Source organism: Vulpes lagopus, chromosome 1 (assembly GCF_018345385.1).
Source record: "Vulpes lagopus strain Blue_001 chromosome 1, ASM1834538v1, whole genome shotgun sequence".
Taxonomy (NCBI): Eukaryota; Metazoa; Chordata; class Mammalia; order Carnivora; family Canidae; genus Vulpes; species Vulpes lagopus.
In genome coordinates this window covers 74,326,340-74,348,566 of record NC_054824.1, presented here as the reverse complement: position 1 = coordinate 74,348,566, position 22,227 = coordinate 74,326,340, and the positions used below count along the sequence as shown (strand labels likewise).

At 35.0% G+C, this 22,227-nt stretch overlaps 1 protein-coding gene across 15 annotated transcripts in view; it reads right to left on the bottom strand.

Moving 5' to 3' along the window:
• DLG1 (discs large MAGUK scaffold protein 1) overlaps positions 1 to 22,227 on the bottom strand; it is a 232,396-nt gene that overhangs the window by 122,145 nt on the left and 88,024 nt on the right. Inside the window, exon 1 of one of the 15 annotated variants that reach the window (XM_041749196.1) lies at positions 13,265 to 13,702. The exons of 10 other annotated variants lie outside the window; for them this stretch is intronic. In XM_041749196.1, coding sequence (XP_041605130.1) covers positions 13,265 to 13,498 — 234 coding nt within the window. In that variant the 5' untranslated portion in view covers positions 13,499 to 13,702. Of the gene's footprint in view, positions 1 to 13,264; positions 13,703 to 22,227 lie in introns of those variants that run through there. 4 more of the 15 variants (XM_041749266.1, XM_041749110.1, XM_041749029.1 and 1 more) reach the window with 4 other exon arrangements.

Genomic DNA, 22,227 nt, shown 5'->3' with positions numbered 1-22,227 from the left:
AAAGTACCATATTTTGTTTTTGCAGAGCATAGTTAATATTCTTAATCCAATTTCTTTTGTTTAAAGATCTACTATGCTGTAATGAGATATGTTTCTCTGATCAAATGTCAAAGAAGCTATCTAAGAAGAGGGGAGAAAACAGAAGAGAAACCTGGCAAGCCTACTGCATGTTTATAGAAAGAAAAAATATAGCACAGTAGATTTATCAAAACTCTGCTTGAAAATCACTGTACTCAACAGGGGTCTAGTATCTTCAGAATAAAGGTATTTTTCATTATTTAAGTCTCACTTGATTCAAATGACTTTTTTGGGCCACAGTTACTGCAAAAGACACCTTCAATATAAACTGGTACAGGGGGAAATATTATTTGAACCCACAGCTGCATGTGACATCCATGTCATAATTATCTCAAAAGCAAGTATCAATAAACCAGGTAACATTTTCTTTTCAAACCAGGTACATTTTAAAAGAAATCACTAATGGTGTTAAATTACAGAGTTTTGATTTTAAAATAACAAAGGGAGGATCAGAAAATAGATCTAGTGATTAATAATCCTATTATAGAAACATGGGTACAAATTTGTTGCTTCACACAGACAGATCACCTAGTTCATGAATCTATTTCTGCTTGCAAGATTCATGATACTGAGTTAAAGTTTATCATCCTTTTATTATGAAAAGATGGTATTCTATCATCATTCAGCTTGTCACTTTGTACTGGTAGAAGGATGAGTCAACAACCACTAAAAATTTAGAGACCTTAAACTTGGATTTAAAGATATGGTTATGTAATTATAACAAGTAGGTATGAAATTACCAACTGTAATATACTTTAGCCTGATTTTTAAACCAGAAAATGGTTAGAGAAACCGGACTTCATTACTAATTTAAAATGGGCTCTCAATGTTTCCTAGTAATCATGCATTTACCCTATCCTATTCATTCTTCTAGAATTCCCTAATGATTCCTGCCTCTGCTGCCTTCTACTATTCTTCTACCACTTAGCATGTCAGCCCATACTGACCTCCCTGTTGTTCCCCAAACATCCTAAACATGTTCTGGTCTCAGTCTTTTATTTACTATTTCTCTGCCTAGAATGCTCTTGCCTCAGATATCCACATGGCTCAACTCCATTACTTCTTTCATGACTTGCAGATATTGCCAAAAGATTTTTCTATGTGCTTGGGTAGTCACTACCAGTTAGGTGGTGTTCAAAATGTTCTATCACCTGATGAACTTAGAAGTCTCAAAAACATAAAAATGCCAAAAAAGTTGTATTTCATGTTGTTCTCTATTTAGCAACAGCTAACTGCCTAATAATCTCCTATTTGAAAAGAAACACGTCTTGCTCAAGTATATCTGCCCAATAGATTTTCATCTTCCTTAAAAAAAAAAAAAAAAAAGATTTTAAGTAATCTCTCCACCTAACATGGGGCTCAAACTCACTACCCAACATCAAGAGTTGCATGCTCTTCCAACTGAGCCAGCCAAGTGTCCTTCATCTCTTTTAAAAATTGTATTAGGAAGTATTTCTCAGGAAGCCTGGATGGCTCAGCGGTTAAGCATCTGAGGCTTAACCTTAGGCTCAGGGCATGATCCTGGAGTTCCGGGATTGAGTTCCACATTGAACTCCCTGCATGGAGCCTGCTACTCCCTCTGCCTCTCTCATGAATAAATAAAGTCTTAAAAAAATAAAACAAAAAGGGCCAGATAATACATATTTTAGACTTTATGGGTCATGTTTTTGTGTTGCAACTATCCAACTTTGTGCTGCAGGAGATTGAAAATAACCATAGGCAATATATAAATAAGCATATCTGTGTTCCAATAAAACTTTATTTATAAAAATACATGGCAGGCCGAATTCGTGCTGACTCCCACTTTGGTGATTTAAAAAAAGAAAAAAAAGGCTGATCAGATTGGTGAATAAAATAGAAAATGACTTCAAGATACTCAGGCTAGTTTTTACTAAGTATAATTGCTTTAATTCTGCTGCAATGCTTAATCTGTGGTAATAAAAATATGCAACTCCTCCCCTAAAAACATGGAAGTGAGACTAAAACAAATAATACATATGGAAGTTTCAAGTTTCATCTATAGTTCTCTAAAATATTTTTATAAAAAAGGCTTATATAATAAGGCACTGTTCGTATAATCAAAAGAATTTAGGCTCTATACTGTATGTAGCCTTTCAGTTTGGGAAAAGAGACTAAAATGACATGATTTTTGTTCTGCCCCTCTCCAAAATCCTGCTTACAGTATTTAGGATAGATGAAGCAATTAATTCCTAAAATTGGTATGCATCTTGTTTTTCCTCTAGCTTTCCAAATACTTTCAAACTGATTTCTTTTTCAAATTTATAACACTTTGATACATTAGATTGTTCTACCAAGATCAGTCAGAGTTAAATACAGAAAAATGATGCTGGGATCTGTTTTGATCCAAATCTCAGATTATAATCTCTAGTTATTCCTCTCAGGACCAACAAAAAATGTGTAAGGCAATTAAATGGTCCCATTTTGTCATAACAATAACTGTTGCACACTTCAGAGTTGCCTGAATCAATAGCTACAGTTTAAATTTCACAAAAACTAAAAAATATTGTCCAGAAGTGGGATTAAATTGGGGTTTACTAAAGAATAAAGAATAAGCAGGACTCCTGTTAAGAGGTAAGGGAGAAAAATCTTTTAAATACATTTAGCTAAAGGCGGAAGAAGTTGTGTGTAGGCTTTCCTAAAATTCCACTGCCTCCAGATGTCATTGCCAGTTGGTTTATACTTGCACAAAAAAGGTCCAGTCTTTTTTGATTGATTTGCATATGCCTGTAAAATTATTACATCAGTTGGTTTATTTAAGGTTTGTTAAATAAGGTGATAATTGTAGGCTACTGTTCTCCACATGGTCTGAACAACTATTTTTACCTTTATAAAAATTCTAAATTTTGATATAAAAATGGAAAACTGAAATGTAATCTAAATTAGAGTGCCAGGAAGTACAAAGAATAAAACGGAAAAAAATCTTTAAAGAAAATGAATCTAAGTCAAATTTTAATGATAAGAATTTAAATTCTTCCTATACATAAGAATACATATGCCTTTTTTCACAGAGAGCTTTGGATTACTCTTGAAATATACATGATTTTTAATTTTTTTTATATTTTTAAAAATTTTAAGCCATAGTTCTACATAAAAATGGCTTGGGAAATTTACAGTACCAAACCATATTCAAAAGCTCCAAACTTCCTTATAGCCAGCATCAGATTAAATGAAAATAAACATCTGTTTATTCATCCAACAAATATTTATCAAGTGCATTCACCATGGAAGGCTCTGGGGATACAAGAAAATACACATCTTGTACTATCAGCTCTTGTGAAACTTATGGTTCAGCAGCTAATATTAAACAAATCATTACCCAACTGATGACCTGAAATAAACTGATTATAGTTGTGTTAAGAGGTATGAAGTAAAAAAGCATGAAACTCATGAAAACAAGCACTGCTTGAAATATAAGCAAAAATGTTATTACAAAGGCTGAATCTCTTATCCTTTTTTTTTTTTTTGAAGATTTTATTTATTTATTCATGAGAGACAGAGAGAGAGAGAGAGAGAGAGAGAGAGAGAGAGGCAGAGACACAGGCAGAGGGAGAAGGCCTGCAGGGAAGCCCGAAGTGGGACTCGATCCCAGGACTCCAGGGTCACGACCTGAGCCAAAGGTGGACGCTCAACCACTGAGCCGCCCAGGCATCCCTGATTCTCTTACCCTGACCCCATGAGCATATAGGTAATTTTTCAGCTCTGTTATTAACACATCATTTTAAAGGCTAACTTGAAAACTTGTTTGAATATATTAAAAATACGTAAGTTGCAGCCTATGAAATTTCCTTTTACCTATTTGTCCTTGACAAAAGGGCCATCTAACAAACATGACACTATACAGAAGTGACAAAATGAACACAACATACTTCCTATTTATAAAGAGCTTATATAAACAAATTTCACTTATTTAGTTCCTTGAGGCATAGCCAATCTTATCTCCATTAAGATATTAATTTTTTAATAGGTTTTATTCTTTAAGTTCAAAGCAAAATCAAGCATTAAGTATAGAGTTCCCATATAGCCTATGCCCTCACACATGCACTGGCTCATTATCAACATTTTCCACCAGGATGTACATTTGTACAAATGATGAACCTACATTAACACATCACTATTACCCAAAGTTCACAGTTCAGGATTGGAGATTCTATGGGTTTTAATAAATGTATAAAGACATTTAACTACTGATATAGTATCATACAGAATAGTATCACTGGTCTCAAAGTCTTCTGTGCTCTACCAATTCATCCTTCTCTCTTCCCTAACCCTTGACAACCACTGATTTTTGTATTGTCTCCATAGTTTTGCCTTTTCCAGAATGTGATATAGTTGGAAGGATAGGGTATGTAGCCTTTTCAAACTGGCTCCTTTTACTTGGTAATATGAATTTAAGGTTCCTCTATGTCTTTTTCATTTCTTTTTAGTGATAAATAAATTTCTCTGTCTGGATGTACCACATTTTATTTATCCATTTACCTACTGAAGAACATTTTCATTGCTTACAAGTTCTGGCAATCAAAAATATAGGTGCTATAAATATGCATGCAGATTTTCATGTGGACTTAAGTTTTCAACTCGTTTAGGTAAATACCAAGGAGTGCAACTGCTGGACTGTATGGTTGTTTGGTATTTTTTACAACAGCTTTTAACATTTTTTTATTTGAGAGACAGTGAGTGAGTACAAATAAGGGGAGAAGCTGAGGCAGAGGGAGAAGTAAACTCCCTGTTGAGGAAGGAGTCCAATGCAAGACTCCTTTGGGTTCATGACCTAGGCTGAAGGCAAACACTTAACTGACTGTGCCACCCAGGCACCCCCAATTTGGTATTTTTTTAAAGGCTTATATAACCATTGTAAACAATTATTTTTTTGTTTACTCTTCATCTCTACACTCTCCTAAAGTGTCCTACTGTACAAATGACTGGGTTTTAAACATCGTTTAAACAAATTTTTAGTGGGTACATATAGGTTCCCTGTAAGAAATACCACAATATTCTGCAGGTGAAAAGGGGAACAATTAATTTCTAAATTTAAGTCACGGTATCAATCTTACCATTTAGCCTTTAGTGGCCTTTTGAGCAGGTATTTAAACTTTGCCAAGAGGCAGCACCTCATAACGAGTATAAAAGAGTTTTTATCCTAATCTTGGTTGCTTGGTTAGTCAATTCCCAAAGAAGACTACTTCTAACTATTCTCCTGGGAACTATCCTATCAGAGTTAGCATTTCCAAGGTAGTTTAAGAGGACTGTCTACCTACTTTTTCTATATTGTAGTTAATAAAAAGGCATTATATTGCTGAATATAACCAATTTTATTCCTTGGAGATGAAGATACATAAATTTGATCTAACTTTTCAAAATACAACAATAGGCATGAATCTAAATATATGAAATATGTATAGAAGAATATAGAAGAAGGTTAGGCCAATTCAGAATGGTCCCAGTAAAGATGTCCTGGTGTGACTACTGAGACCCTGCTGCCTGCTGGGAAAAAAATCAGCACATAAATAGCTATAAATGATGTGCCATATGCCTCTGTTTGCCTGGTAAGTCTATATTTATGCCTGTTGTCCCACTTTAATTATTAATAGTTCTCTCTTTCCATCAAAAGTACCCCAGTTCGGTTGATGATTTACACAGCCCTAATTATAAGGAGATTGAATGGTTTCTCTCTCCTTCTCTCCCTGTCTCACCACCTCATGAGTAACTCTTCCCAGATGGGTAAATAAGAAGAGAATGATCAGTTAGAGGATCAGAATAACATTAGATAAAGTGTGATGTATGTTTCATAGAAGGTCTAAGGAAGAAATTCAGACAGATAAAAAATTTATAGTAATAAAGAATCAGTATTGAATGCTGTAAGGAAAAAATTTTTTTAAACGTAAGAAGACACAGTATCATTTAGAGTGAAAGACTACTTACAATCTTAGATAGGAATCTTGGAAGGCCCAGTGAAAAGGCACAAATAAGCAGATATCTGAAGGCAGTGAGGGAATGAATCATGAGAGTATCTAGGGGAAAGAATGTTCCAGGCAGAGAGAAGGGAGTATCAAGATAAAGGCTCTTGGATGGTCACATCTGATATAACTGAAGAACAGGAACAAGGCCAGTATAGCTGGAGTACAAAAAGTGAGGGAGCAGATTGGCGGTATTGCCAGGGGCTAGATTATTTGGCGTTTTGGTCTATGGTTAAGAAGGATTTAGGATTTTATAAAATTGGATTGGAAGCCACAGAAGTGTTAAAAACAAGATAGGACATTCTGAAAGGATGACTCTGGCTGGTGGTGTGAACAGACTGTTGAGAGAGACCCGTTAGAGGTTTGCTGTAGTTCAGGCAACAAATTAAGTGGTCAGATCATAAATATACCCTGGACATAGAGCCAATATGATGTGCTGTTACACTGAATGTAAACCAAAGGAGAAAATAACAAAATCAATTCCAAGAGTTTGTCTTCAGCATCTCAGTGAGTGATGATGAAAGATGATAGGGAGAACAATAAAACTAGAGACTTGTTTTTGACATGTTAACTTTCAGACAATCCAAGTGGATATACTGAGTAGGGAGTTAGATATACAAATCTTATGTACAGGGATTAGCTCTGGGCTAAAAATACAGAATACTGATGTTATTTAAAGGCACAGAACTGGATGAGATGACCTGAAATGTGAATATAAAAAGAAATTCAAGGACTGAGCCCCAAGTTACTCTAATGTTTAGTCGCAGAAAGAGGAGGAGGATACTGAGGAAACTGAAGTTGGAAAAATATTGGAAGGGTAATATTCAAGAGTCAAGGCAGAAAAGTGTTTAAAGGAGAAAAGAGTTTAAAGGAGGGAACAGTGATATGAAGGAGCACCTGCACCCCAATGTTTATAGCAACAACGCTATGGAAAGAACCCAGATGTCCACTGACAAATGAATGGACGGACACACGGGGACACACACACACACACACACACAATGGAATACTACTTAACCATCAAAAAAAAAAAAAGAAATCTTACCATGTGCAATGATGTGGATGGAACTAGAAGGTATTATGTTAAGTGAAATAAGTCCATCAGAAAAAACAATTATCATACGATCTCACTAATATGTGAAATTTAAGAAACAAAACAGAGAGGCGTGGGAGAAAAAAGGAAAAAATAAAAGAAGATCAAATCAGAAAGGGAGACAAACCACAAGAGACTCTTAATCACAGGAAATAAACTGAGGGTTGTTGGAGGGGAAGGGGGCTGGAGGAATGTGGAGATGGGGTAACTGGGTGATGGACATTAAGGAGGGCACATGATGTAATGAGCATTGGGTATTACATAAGATTGATGAATCACTGATCTCTACCTCTGAAAGTAATAATACACTATATGCTAATTAACTAAATTTAAATAAAAATAGAAAAAATAAAAGAGGGAATAATCAATAATCAATGGTGTAAAAGCTGTTGTGGGGTCAAGTAAAACAAAAACTCTGAACTGATCATTGGATTTGACAATCCACTCCTAAAGAGGATTTTTTGGTTGGTTGTTTCAATGAGAGGTATTCCAGGAGGTATATATGCTGATGAGAATAATTCAATATAGGAGGAAAGACAAATAATGCAATGAACAAAAGAGAATTTCAGAAGTCCTTGAATAGTCAAAGGGACTAAGAAGTGAAGGGTGAGCCATAGGAATACAGATGGATCATTTGTTTTAACAGGGTGAATACAGAGTAAGATCATCAACTGAGAATGAGGACAAGGAAATGAGTACTGGAAATTTAATGTGCAGCTTTGGAGCCAGTGTGGCGGAGAAAAAATTGCAATCCACCAAGGTGGAATCTTACCAATGAAGTGTCAGAGGGGCAAGAGAGCGGAGATCATGAAAGGCAGTACTTACAGTCATGGACCAAGGAATCTGAGCAAGGCAAGGAGGGAAGTGAGAGCATAAAAGGAGTGATAGATACTAGAAAGTTAGGCTGAAGGTCTTCAGAAGATAACTTTAAAAAAAAAATCACTGTAATAGGGGAAGTGAGCTAAAATGAAAGGAAGTGCTAGTTAGTTTGAAATGCTTGCAACTGAGATTCTGTAGGTGGTATATGGTCAATAGTAGTGAGGTCTTAAGTGTAACTATTTAAGCAGGACAGTCAAGTGAAATAAAAGACAAGATTCCTAGAGATAAGGGTATCAAAGAATTGAGAAGTCAAGATATTGGACGGATCACACAAGGTACTGAAAATCACTAGTAATAATTATAGGAATAGTGAACAGAGAAGACAGTAAACCAGGTGTTCAAATCATCAATGAGTAGGATTGACTGAGAGGGATGCAGATGATTAGAAAAGGAGGGGAAGTGGAAAATACTACCTGATGGCATCTACTTTTTTTTTTTTTTTAAGAGAGAAGAGGTACAATCATCCATAAATATCAATGATAAGCAAGACATCGACTGCACTTGCTGGTCCCATGGTGCATGAGGTGTGACAGATAAAGTTCCACTTTTTGTGAGGGGTATAGAAAAATAACAGTATCCTCAGGGGAATGTCAGGGGTCTATGAGAGGAAAAAGGGTGAACCATCACACAAGAATTTGAAAATAAAGGAAATTTTCCTGACAACAAATTGGGAGTTCCGAAAGGCTGAAGAGCTTGGGAGGCCAGAGAGAAATGGGAGTTTAAAACAGATGAAAGATATACCAGAATCACTGAGAGACCATGAAATGAATGATAGTGATCTGGAAAGTAGGGACTTTTTGTGGTGATTAAGGGTAAAAAAATAGAGTATAAAATTTGTCCTGATGGTATACTTAGAAAAGCTTGGTAAAAGATGAATAATCAGTTAAATTTAGTTGTCTACTTGTGACTGGTTTAATAATTTACAAAGAGAATATTGGGAAGAGAGGCAAAGTCAGGGAACTGGTGGCCTCATGAGAAGTGAGGTACTCTTTTGTGGCCCCCCTTAAATCTTACAGTTAAAGGTGTTGAGGTTTGGAGTTCTAAAAAAAGTCCATCGCTGTACTTAGAGTTATTCAGTCAACAATTTACTTGAATGTCTACCCTACCCAACTGCACTACCCTAGGAGCTGTAATTCTTCTTTTTTAAAAAAAGATTTTATTTATTTATTCATGAGAGACACAGAGAGAGAGAGAGGCAGAGAGACACAGGCAGAGGGAGAAGCAGGCTCCATGCAGGGAGCCTGACGTGGGACTTGATCCTGGGTCTCCAGGATCACGCCCTGGGCTGAAGGTGGCGCTAAACCACTGGGCCACTGCAGCTGCCCAGAACTGTAATTCCTAATTATCTATATTTGAATTTGTCCACGGACTATCAAAAGTAAAGTAATACAAAAAGATAATAATAATATAATGAAGTAATGGCAGCCAGGCACTGGTCTAAGTATGATACATATATTAAATCATTTAGTATATTTAACTCAATGAAGTTGATACTATTATCTTCATTTTTGGACAATATGTCTAATGTACAGCTTTACAAAATTAAATCCTTTATAATCTAAAATGCATCTGTTTAGGACAAATTATATTCTTTTTATACAAATTAGCTTACATATTTTTCCACATGGTTATCTGAAAAGTGTTCTGTTGCATTTTAAGATAGGACAGGGTTTTTCCTCTTAAAGTAGAGTATTCAACCCTTACGAAAATTTTATTGTTCTACTTCAGTTATGACAAGTCATTATGTCTGTTCCATTCATTCCTAGGAAAAGAATTTTGTTGTTTTCAGCTCAATATGGCATGTCAGTTGTTTGGGGGAGGGCGGAATCCTGTTTGACTTTGATCATTTATAATGATTCATGTCAGGGATTTTCAAGTAGTCCCAAAATGTAGGCTCAGTTGCTAAACACACATTCAAAATGACCTGCCACTTCACAGCTGTTAAAAGTTTGTATGACTACTATATTCTTTAATAAACACTCATCACCAGAGGCAAAACTTTTTACCTAAGGACTAATCAAGTAGCAAATACTAGAAATATGCTGGAGTTCTTTAAAACCCTCATGAATATAAAAATTAGTCCCAGACTGGAACAGCTGAGTGCGCTAAATAAATAGGACAGGGCAGACTGGTATCAAGTGATCTTAAATGCAAGAATAGAGGGAATTCTGAGGCAAGGAAATGAGGAGGGTTCGGCAACATGTAGGTTCTTTTTTTCTGTAATAATTACTCAAAATTAAGAACATAAGTAGCATGAAGCACAAAACAGAAAAAACTTACACTGAAGTAAAATAATTAGAAACTCCTCTAAATTTAACAGTAAAAAAACAAACAAACAAACAAACAAAACAAAACAAAAAAACAAAAAACAAGCCCCATGTAAACTTCTGGGATATAACCAAATGACAAAAATGAGAACCAGTTTGTAAGCTGCACAGTTATCATCATTGTGTGGGGACCCAAAGGGGTGAGAAATGAGGTATGTGGGGGATTTGTGTTGCTTGAAGGAAATACGAAGAATGGAGGAAAAGAAAAGAGCAGAGAAAAAAATGTGGAAAAACTAAAGGCACTGGTGAGGGAAGGAAAGTGGATCCAAGAAAAACTGGTACCTAGGTTTTGGATTAGGTGCTATATTTTAGAAGGCCACTAAGCCAACAAGGTTGTAGGTGACTAAAATGGAAAATAATCATTTCTATAAACATTTATTGAGCACCAACTATATGCCAAGTAGTATCCTAGAAGCTGGGAATTTTGCAGAAGTTTATAATACTTAGCTTCCTTATCATAAAAAAAATTAATGACTCATACTAAATTCCAGACATTGCAGTAGAACCTGGCAGATAACCTGAGTTATGAATGTGATTATTTCCAACATATAAGCAATTTAAATGAATCTTTAAAGTAAATAAATTTTCTTTTCATTCATAGAGGGTATTTGGGGGGATATTAAATCAGAGTAATGACTTTCAAATTAATAAAATTTGATTTAATAGTAATTCTCCAAACTGCTAAAAGTATCATGCCACATACTTACAAGGAATTAGATTCAAAGTTAATCTATTCTCAAATCTTAGAAAAGATATTTCTAACAGTGAAATAGAAGACCTGGTAACCACTGCTGCTATTTATCAATCACAGAACAAAACACTGTCATAGTACTAACTTCACAGATATGTAGTATATGCTCAATAAATCATGAAATTTCATTAATCTACCACCTTGTTTTTAACAATATGCAAATCCTTCTGGTGCTACAAATTAAAAACTGCCAGCCATGAGTCAACAGATCAAACTGAAAAGCATATTCTAGCATCAACCAAAGTTCAAATCAGTCTAATGTTCTCAGTTCTACTGTATTTTATCCAGTAAAGTGAATTCCATTGAGTTATAACAAGAGATTTGGATATATATCTAACTCATCAGTTAGAAAAATATATAGAATGAAAAATGGCAGGATGATACTTTAGAGCAGGAGGGAAAAAAAAGCTAAAACCTTTGACCTAATGTCTATACTTCCAGAAATGAAATCCAAAGGTAATGAAAAAGTTATAAAAATAAAGTATGAAAGAAATAAAAACTAAGTCACTTATCAGTATGACAAATGATTTGAACCAAATGGGAAGAAAATAAAATTTTAAATGGTTTTGTAGGACTGTGAAAAGAATTTCTATTGAAATTATGACTATTTTAGTGCAATTCAATAACAACTTTTTCTCCAATTCCTAGGTAATTATCACATAATTCTGTGGTTTCAATAGTTTTTTATGTGAACTATTTTGCTTGCTTTTTCATTTGTATGCCTCTAATAAGATGAATTATGTATTAGTAGTAGTGTGTGTCTACAAATACACTACTGTGTGTATATATATAAACTACATGGAAATTTTAAAAAGTTTTTAGCACATCTTTTTCTACTGACCATGGAAATTATCATTTAATATTAATTTGTAATGAATTAACAACACCAAGTCTTAGTCTTTGCATGCTTTTTTGGTATGTGTAATTGTAGTCAAAATCAAGTTCAAGTATTCAATCTAAGAGTTAAATCATATCCTTGCTTCAGAAGAAGTTTTGCTTATAACTAACATCAGTGCCTTCATAACAATTAATGACTCTCCTTAGCCCAGTAATTCCTTTTTCTCAAACATGTAAGAAAAATAAGTATAATACCTTACTCAAAAAAATCTGACATTATTTTAAACTCAAAACTACTGAAAGACAATTCTGGTAACCAAAAGCAAGAAACTGTTGACAGTTTATATTTATTGTGCTGCTTATTATTTTTAAAAGGTGGTTTTAAATAAATTTATTCTAAAAAGCACAATATGTGTATAAATTTTATTATTACTGATGTCAAAGGACAAAAGCAATCCCTGTGTTTTTAAATTAGACTATTTCTTATCCTTTCATAAATATCTATTGAAACTATCTTAAAATATGAATAGCCCCCTAATCTCCTTTAATGCCAAATAAATATTTCACTTAATTATTTTCTACTTCCCTCACTATTTTCACTACTCATTTCCTCAAAAAGACTTGGTTTTATATTATTATTTTTTTTAATTTGGGAGATTTTTAGTGCTTGCTCATCTTTTTAAAATGTCAACTATTTGAAAAAATATTCCTACGTTGTGTAATTACACAAGTTTAATGCTTTTAAATTAATCCTAGATAATATATATTTATAAAAACTGAAGGATTCATTAAATGCCTTGAATAAACCATAATCTAGTAGAACTTTGTAAATATATGTAGCAAAAGTCAACTGTATTCAATTTATTCTCAAAACACTAAAAATAAAAATCTTTCAAATTATATTGTTTCTTTACCATAACAATCTCCTGAAGGTTATCTAATGACATACAAAAGCTAAATAAATAGGTAATTTTTGGTTAGACATCATACTGCATAGCATTTAACAGTCTAAAAATAAGGAGACAAGCATTATTAATTTACATTGTAATTCATGTATCAATGATTTATATTTTTAGAGAAATCCCTCAACAGAATCAGAGATTGTTTTGTTTGGTATTACATAAGAGCAAAAGAGAAAGTATTTTTTGTTTCCTCTTTCATGCTGAAGACCTAAATAGACGGACTGAAAACATACATTTCTGCGCATCCAAGGTTTCAGTGCATAAGACTCTATTTTTAATAATCAGAAATCTATATTAATACATTTGCAAAGCAAACGTAAACCAAAATATATTGAAAATAATTTCAACAAGTGGTATGTTACCTGGGTGGAGCTGGTGGCTACCGAGATGCAGTCAATAAAGCTGTGTCTTCGAGTGAAAAATGCAACTATCTGCTGCCAGCGTGAAGGTTCTGGCTCAGCTTGTAGTTCATCTGATGAGCCCTTTTTTGCCCAATGTTTCTGCTTTGGGCCTACTGAGCCATGGCTAGAGCTAGTATTGCCTCCTCGACTGGCGCGAGAGTATAGAAGTGTGTTGTTCCCGAAAATGTAATTCATCTCTGCAGCCCTGCAGGTGGTTGCCAAGCAGGCTTACTTCTCTACCAGCTGCTGAGTGGTGAATGATCAGTAAAAACTGCAGCTAGAATTACAGCAGCATCACTTGTAGATCAGGGAAAATAAAAACCTTGAAAAATGATGCTCATTTTCTCTGTAATTTCTTCCCATGAAAGAGCTTGTATCTTCCTTCTGTACCTGTTAGTTCTATGATGGCTGAGTTTATATTTGCAGACAAAAAAGACGGCATAAGGTTGATGTCTTTCTCATGATTATTTTTTCACCAGCGTCTGCAGGAATCAAAAGCTGTTCTTTTGTTAGCTGATAACTAGACGGAATGAAATCCAGGAAGTGAGGTCGATTAGCAGGTAAAGAAGGATGTTATAAACACTGGACTACCAAGACCATTCGGGGCTGCCTGATTTAATGCACAGGGTGGGAGAAACTCTGGATTTTGAAGTTTCAATCACAGTCTGTAGTAAAAGCCAATGGCATCTTCACTGCTTAAATAATTATAAATATGAACTGAATTTAAAAATACAAGAAGATTCTCTTGCCAATAGTTATGACTGTTTAAATAATTTTAATAAAGGAGGCTTTGTCATTCACATATAAATTTCCACATAAGGAAGGAGCTCACATTAATTAGATTCTAAGTTTTTTTAAAAGGTATTTACATTCAACTCTGAGGATCTAATGCTAGAGTAAAATCCATTTAAAATGTGGCATGATCATTTTATGTAATATACTGGTTCTTAATGCTTTGATAATGCTTTGATAATTGTTGAATTATCACCATCATCTTTCTCATACATTATAAACACTAAGATAAGCAAGTCATGGACTTTTTAAAATGCAAAAGAATTAAAGGTAAATTTTTTGTTTTATAACCAGCAAAGCATTTTTATCCAACACTACATAAATAATACTCTGGGGTTCACTAAATAATATTGTTTGATTACTAGATAGACATTTCCCTAATATCTAATATTTAAGTCTGTGTTTTTTTTTTTTTTATAATTTATTTATGATAGACAGAGAGAGAGAGAGAGAGAGAGAGAGAGAGAGAGAGGCAGAGACACAGGCAGAGGGAGAAGCAGGCTCCATGCACCGGGAGCCCAACGTGGGATTCGATCCCAGGTCTCCAGGATCGCGCCCTGGGTCAAAGGCAGGCGCCAAACCGCTGCACCACCCAGATCCCAAGTCTGTGTTTCTCAACATAATGGTCTACCTCAGAATCACCTAGGATGCTGGTTAAAATACAGACTGATATCCCCTCCTCATCAGAATGTTTTAGGGTAAGAGGGATCTTGAAATTTTCATTTTTAAAAAGACCTCTAAGTGACTCTTAAGCAACCTCAAGCTTAAGAGCCACAGACTCCCAAGTCTGTCCTGTTAACACTGCTACATTAGTATACAACATATGGTCATTTTAAAACAATATATGAATAAAAATGTTACTTGATAATTTACTAATGGTTGACTAATTTAGTTTTCAAATGGATACAAGCACATCCCAAGTCCCAATCTTGACCATATTACTTTTTCAGATGTGGACTGATAAAAAAAACTTACTTATGTGTTTACCAGCACCAGCTAAATGCAGCCTATTAGAAAGTAGTATTGGCAAACTATGACCTCCAGGCCTACTGCAAATCCTGATTCAGCAAGCAAAGATGCTAATACCCTCTCTCTGATTCCATCCTTAAGATACAGATGGATACGCCACAAGGGTTGATTGTCATGTGGGACTCTTGAGAGCTAAGATGCTTTGTGACAGAGATTACAAGACAGTTTGGTGCTTCCTCCCTAGGCCTCTGCAGATAGTAGCTGGCAATTTTGTGACCCTAGACAGATTGGTCCTGTCCATTTAGGGGCAAGGCAACAGAGGAAAATACAAAGGGTAAACAGAGAATCGAGAATCCTCTAAAGGGGGCAGCCCAGGTAGCTCTGTGGTTTAGCGCCGCCTTCAGCCCAGGGCCTGATCCTGGAGACCCTGAATCGAGTCCCACGTCAGGCTCCCTGCATGGAGCCTGCTTCTCCCTCTGCCTGTGTCTCTAGCTCCCTCTCTCTGTTTCTCATGAATAAATAAATAAAATCTTTAAAAAAAAAAATCCTCTAAAGGAAAAGTATTAAACCTCCTAAAAAACAAAACAGTAATATGGACCAGGTACTTAATAAACAACTGATTCGTGTAGTTTACACGAATGCTCCAGTAATTTTTTGGCCCCAAAAGATGTACCTTGTGATCTATGTCTGATGAAAACCTGAAATGGGGGAAATCCTAGAAGTAACAGAGGTTCTGTTATTCTGGATTGGTATGGATGAGGGTAGTGTACACAAATGCTGAATGCAAATTTCCTACTCACACTGCAAACAATAAAAACATAGACAATGAATAGTAAGCCATTTGTGTACAGAGATTTCTTATCCTAAAGCTGACAGGGGACCTAAGTACTTTTCAGGGCACAGACTTCCTATTCAAATCCATTGACAAAGCAACTCTGAGTTTTGAGAAAAGTTTCTTTATGAAAATAACCAATTACCTGTGCTACAAAATTCTAGCATCATCTCATCCATTACCCAGTAGTCAATATATGCATACAAAGCCATATGTAAATCACAAATGGTTTCATATGATTTGATTGGGAGATGAAAGGTGATCAATTCCTCACTGATTTCTACTTTAGAATAGCCCTACTCATATAGCAGAGTTGAAAAATAAACTCTATTCCATTAAAACAAAATTTAAGCTCATTATTGAATCTGGAAAATTTATTTAAAATAATGAATAAAAAAATACACAATGTCAAAATCAGTGAATAACTATTAACATTTTAGTATGATTTAAATACATTCTTTTTCTGTATAGTTCAACTTTTTTTCACAAATGATAGTATTATCTATACTAGAACTCTAAACAATAAAGCTGAAGTAGACTGAGTACATCCATTTAGTGGATTATTATTATTGTTATCATTATATAATCTAAAAGTAACGAATATACTATAAATGCAACATAACAGGGACTTTCCTTACAGTCTTTATGATCTGGCTTATTCAATTTCAAAATAGGCAACTATACTAATATAAGACTTCAAAAAATTTTTTTCTACTCAATTTATTTAAACAAGACAAAAACTATACAGTTCACCCACTTGTCCCACTCCCCTGCCTCATATAACCAACCACCAATCTTTTGTCCACTTTAGAAAAGATAATCACTGGTATTTGTCTTCCTCTGACTTATTTCACTTAGCATGATACTCTCAAGGTCCATCCATGTTGTCCCAAATGACAAAATTTCATTCTCTTTTACCGCATGTACAATATTTTCTTCATTCTTTCTTCCAATGATGGATACTTAGGTTGTTTCTTTCTTGGCTACTGTAAATAATGCTGCAATGAACATGGAGGTGCATATATCTTTTTGAATTGGCATTTTCATTTTCTTCAAATAAATACAAAGAAGTAGATTTGCTGGGTCATATGGTAGCTTTATTTTCAATTTTGAGAAACTCCTATACTATTTTCCCCAATGGTTTCATCAATATACATTCCCACCAACAGTGCATGAGGGCTTCTTTACTGCACATCCTTGCTGATACTTACTATTTCTTGTCTTTTTGTTAATAATCATTCTAACAGGTGTGAGGCAGTATCTCGTTGTGCATTTCCCTGATGATTAATGAAGTTGAGCATCTATGTTTTCATATATCTGCCGGCCATCTGTGTGTCTTCTTTGGAAAATTCTATTCAGATCTTCTCGCATTTTTAAATAAAATTGTTCAGTTTTTTGCTAGGAGGTTGTATTAATTCTTAATGTATTTTGGATATTAGCCCTTTATCAGATATATGATTTGTCATTATTTTCTCCCATTCAGTAGTATGTCTTTTCTTCTTGGTGGCATGGCTTCCCTTGCCCTGCAGAAGCTTTTTAGTTTGATGTAGTCCCATTAGTTTGTTTTTGCTTTTCCTGCTTTTGCTTTTGGTGTCAGATTCTAAATATCATTACCAAGACCTATGTCAAGGAGATTGCTGCCTATGTTTTCTTCTAGGAGTTTTCTCCTAGGATAAGACTAAGCTGAGAAGATTTATGACACAGACTGGTTATTTGCTTAGAAAAACTCTGCTCATATATATATATATATACACACACACACACACAAATCCCTTCTGTAAGAGCACCATCTTGTGGTCAAATCATATGCAAGCTATAAGCTTACCTTAATACACCAGGGCCATCCAAAAAAGATAAGATAAAATTTAAACAAAATTGATTTCAAAAAAGTACCCATTAATATACTCAAAATGGGAAGGATTCTATATTCAACAGGCTTTTTTTTTTTTTTTTGCTTATGTCTATCTTTCTGCTGCCCTCAAGTCATATAATACTTGAAAAACTACCAACTAGTGCTGGTGACCTTATTTGACAGTATACTCAGTACGACTGTATGAAATGTATCCAGGCTAGGAGACATACTTATTTAAAATAATTATCTGCTCACACACTCTGTTCTATCTTTGATTTCAAGTCCTGCTTAATTAACTATGTTTACTTTGCACATACTGATTGGAACATAATTTTCCCTGCCGTTGAAAACAAAAGCCAAATATGAATTCTTTAATTTCCTCAATGATCAACACAACATCCCATAATAAGCAGTGCACCTACTCTCTTCTTTGTCACTTCACCCTGATTTAAATCTATTTTAAAATAGGCTCAGTTTTATTTGTTTGATTTACTGTTCTGACCATTTTCCCTAATTCCCAGTTCAATTTCAGTTTTAGGAATCCTGACACTGTTATTATTATTATGATATACTATCATATTTGTAACTATTTAAAATTAAGCTTTCTTTAAAGATTTCTTATATACCATAAAAATTTACGTACTGCATCCTTTTCTTCCACACAATTTTTCACCATTATATTGCCAATTTCTTCCTTGAAACTGCCCAGCTCTGGCAAAAAGCTTCCCTTTCAGAGTCTTAAATCATAATTACCTTTAGGCCAAATAAAACCTGAATAAAGTAACTTTCAATCACTATCTTATTTCATTCATTATTTCAGTAATGAGAATCAGCACCAGTTCCACAAGAACCTGATAGATTATTTCATAGTCCATTTCATGGTGGCAAACCCTTCATAGGGCCACTTATCAGCTTAGGACTGAGGCCCCCATTTGCTAACAGTTCCCTAAGCTACAGTACCATAAACCTTCCTGCATTTTTACAATTTCCTCTGATTATCACCCTACTACTATACTTATTTTCTTCAGTAACTGGCTCCTCCTCTGAACTGGCATCTTGTCCACACCTTTAATACCCTGTCCAAATGTCAATTTTCTTTTTTTCAGAATACTCCAATTTTTTTTCTCTTTATATTCTCATGTTACATTCTGTGTTATATCTCTCCATAAAAAATACTAATCACTGAAATCTAACAAAGCTATTAGCACAGATGTTTAATAAATGTTTACTAAATGTAGTTCTTATCTGATAAACAAAACTAATATTCTAACAGATGGTTTTTTCCCAAAAATCATATAATCAACTTTATCAAAGGTTTAAAAAATTTTACACCTGACAAGTCAATGCAGAAGTTCACATCTGCCAGAGACTCATACTGGCTATAGGTGCATTCAATCTTAAGCAATGGCTATGATCAACCATGAGGGTTTTACATGGATTTTTAATCTTTACCACAACCTTCTTCATTGTTGTGAAGATGAAGCAGCTTCATTGTGAAGCTTACTTTCTATAGGAAACAGACAAGAGGTACATAAGTGAACAAATAATCTAGTTTGTCTTAAACCTCTTTAACAGTGACCATGAGGGGCAGCCCCAGTGGTGCAGCGGTTTAGCGCCGCCTGTGGCCTGGGGCATGATCCTGAAGACCCAGGATCGAGTCCCACGTCAGGCTCCCTGCATGGAGCCCGCTTCTCCCTCTGCCTGTGTCTCTGCCTCTCTCTCTGTGTGTCTCTGTGTTTCTATGAATAAATAAATAAATAAATAAAATCTTAAAAAAAAAAAAAAAAGAAAAAAAACAGTGACCATGAGAACTGAATCCAAGGGCCAGAGGCTATCAATCTTCTCCTGAAATGAAATTAATAGGACTCCTCATTTTTATTTTAAGTTGTCAATTTGCTAAAATGTTCACCAGTTTGTTTACATTCAGCTTTTAAAATGGAGGTGGGACCTCACTACCCACCTGTCAGAATCTGCATACACATGGAAGTAACTACCAAAACACTCTACCCAAAAGAGTGAGGAGTTGAGTGTGTGCAAACTGGCTTTGCATAGTGTGTAACAATCAGAATGACCAGAAACACAAAACACCAGAAACAAAGAATTATACTAACCTGGGAGAGTTTCTTGATTAAAGTTATATATTAATAATTCAGTCAAGAGAAAATAGGAATAGACAAGAACAGCATATAAAGCAGGACAATGCTTAGAATTCAAGTGTTTTAAAGTTCTATGTTATTCAGAACGAGGACAGAGATATCTATTAACTTCAGATTTTAAGTCTTTTTACAGCTTTAAGTTAAAAATTATATTAAAATTTCTAGGATAATCATTAAAGGAAAAGAAACAAGTAACTTCCAAGTAAATATGATGAAAAAGATATGATGAAAGATATGAAAAGAATAAATGTCTCCTATTGAGATAGAGAAGCTGAAAGAACTACATTTTAGAAAGTCTCCATTTCTGCTGTTTTTCTGCTAGGCCCCATTTACTTATGTTCCATATTTTGCATATCAGTAAAAATCAAAAAAGTTATGTTCTCAATCTAAGGAGGGGAAGCAAGAAAGCTAATCATTCTCTGAGGTTTGTCCTAGGCCCCCAAACACCTGATAACATCTAAGAAGAGTCGAATCCCAAACATGTTCCAGGATATTCGCTTTGAAAAAAACTGCGGCTGACACTAGCATCAATACCTTCTAACTTCAATGATTTATAAAGTAACACCTGTTATTCACCTGTTATTTGCCTCTGATTGGACCCTACCAAGGATTCCTGAAGGAACACCTATTCTGGACCCCTTTCCAATACAATCCCTGGGCCCCACGTGATAAAGAGACTCATTCTCCTTTCCCTTTGGAGTCTTCCAGACACTCTACTTGCTATTCTCTACCTGTCACCACTTCTTTCACTTTCTCCAGCTTATGTTTGATTTCTATCCTGCATGAAGCCAAGCACTCTCTTGGCTGGTCCTGCAGGACACCCCCTTCTGGAATGTCAGATCCAGACTGCCTGTATCATTGTTTAAAAATTAAGAAACATACTTCTAAATAACTCATAGAGCAAAAGAAAATCACAAGAGGGAATAAAAGAAAATGTTAGAACGATAAAAAACATTACATGTTAAAACTTGAGAGATAAAGTAAAATGGTTTGTGTGTGGTTTTTTTCGTTTTGTTTTAGATTTTATTTATTCATGAGAGACACAGAGAGAGAAAGGCAGAGACACAGGCAGAGGGAGGAGAAGCAGGCTTCATGCAGGGAGCCTGATGTGGGACTCGATCCCAGGACTCCAGGATCACGCCCTGTGCCAAAGGCAGGCACTAAACTGCTGAGCCACCCAGGGATCCCAGTAAAGTGGTATTTAAAGAAAAGTTTACAAAATCAAATATTATTAGAAAAGGCTAATACTATTATAATTAGCAAACAACTTAAATCAGGAAACTAAAACAAACAAACAAACCAAAAAATCCAAACAGAATACACTCAAAGAAAGAGAAAAAAATAATAATGGTAAGGAAGGGAAGAAAGAGAAAAGAACAGTCTCTGTCACTAAATAGCCAACCAAAATTTTCTTCTCTGTATCTCTCATTTTGTCTTGCAAGGTAAGATCAGCTTGCTTCTACCAAACACAACCTTCATTTATATGTAGACTATCCATACATTTATATTTATAGATGTGCATGAACACATGTTATGCAGGTAAAGTATGTGTGAAAAAGGGAGGGTGGGGATCGCAGCACATGGGGGGAGGAACCAAGAAGACTTTTTAAAAAAGAGATGAATCTCTGAAAAAAACATTATTTGGCAAGAATGATCAAGGGGGAGCACCTGGGTGGCTCAGCTGGTTAAGTGCCTGCCTTTGGCTCAAGTCATGACCCTGGGATTGAGTGCTGCATCGTTAGGCTCCCTGCTCAGTGGGGAGTCTGCTCCTCCCTCTCCTTTTACCCCTCCCCCCTGCTCATACTCACATACTCTCTCTCAAATAAAATCTTAAAAAAAAAAAAAAAAAGACTGATCAAGGGGGGAAAAAAACAAGGCACAAATAAACATTATTAGGAACAAAAAAAGGGGGCCATACCTAAATAAGCTATAGACAAAACTCCCATGATATTAATAATATTTTGAAATAAATATAAAATGGACAAATTCCTAGAAGAAATAACCTAGCAAAACTATTAACAGAAAATCTAAATGGTACTATAACCATCAAAATATTTACTAGAAATAAGAAATCATCCCCCAGAGAGAATTATAAAACAAAGGTTAAGTTTTACTAGGAAAAAATTATCCTTACTCACAATACATACAACCAACAAATGATTAGTAACCAGAGTATATAAAGAACTTGTAGGGGCACGGGTGGCTCATCTGGTTAAGTGGCTGACTACTGATTTCAACTCAGGTCATGATCTCAGAGCCCTGGGATCAAGCCCCATCTTGGGCTCCATACTCAGAGTGGAGTTTGCTTGAGGATTCTCTTTCT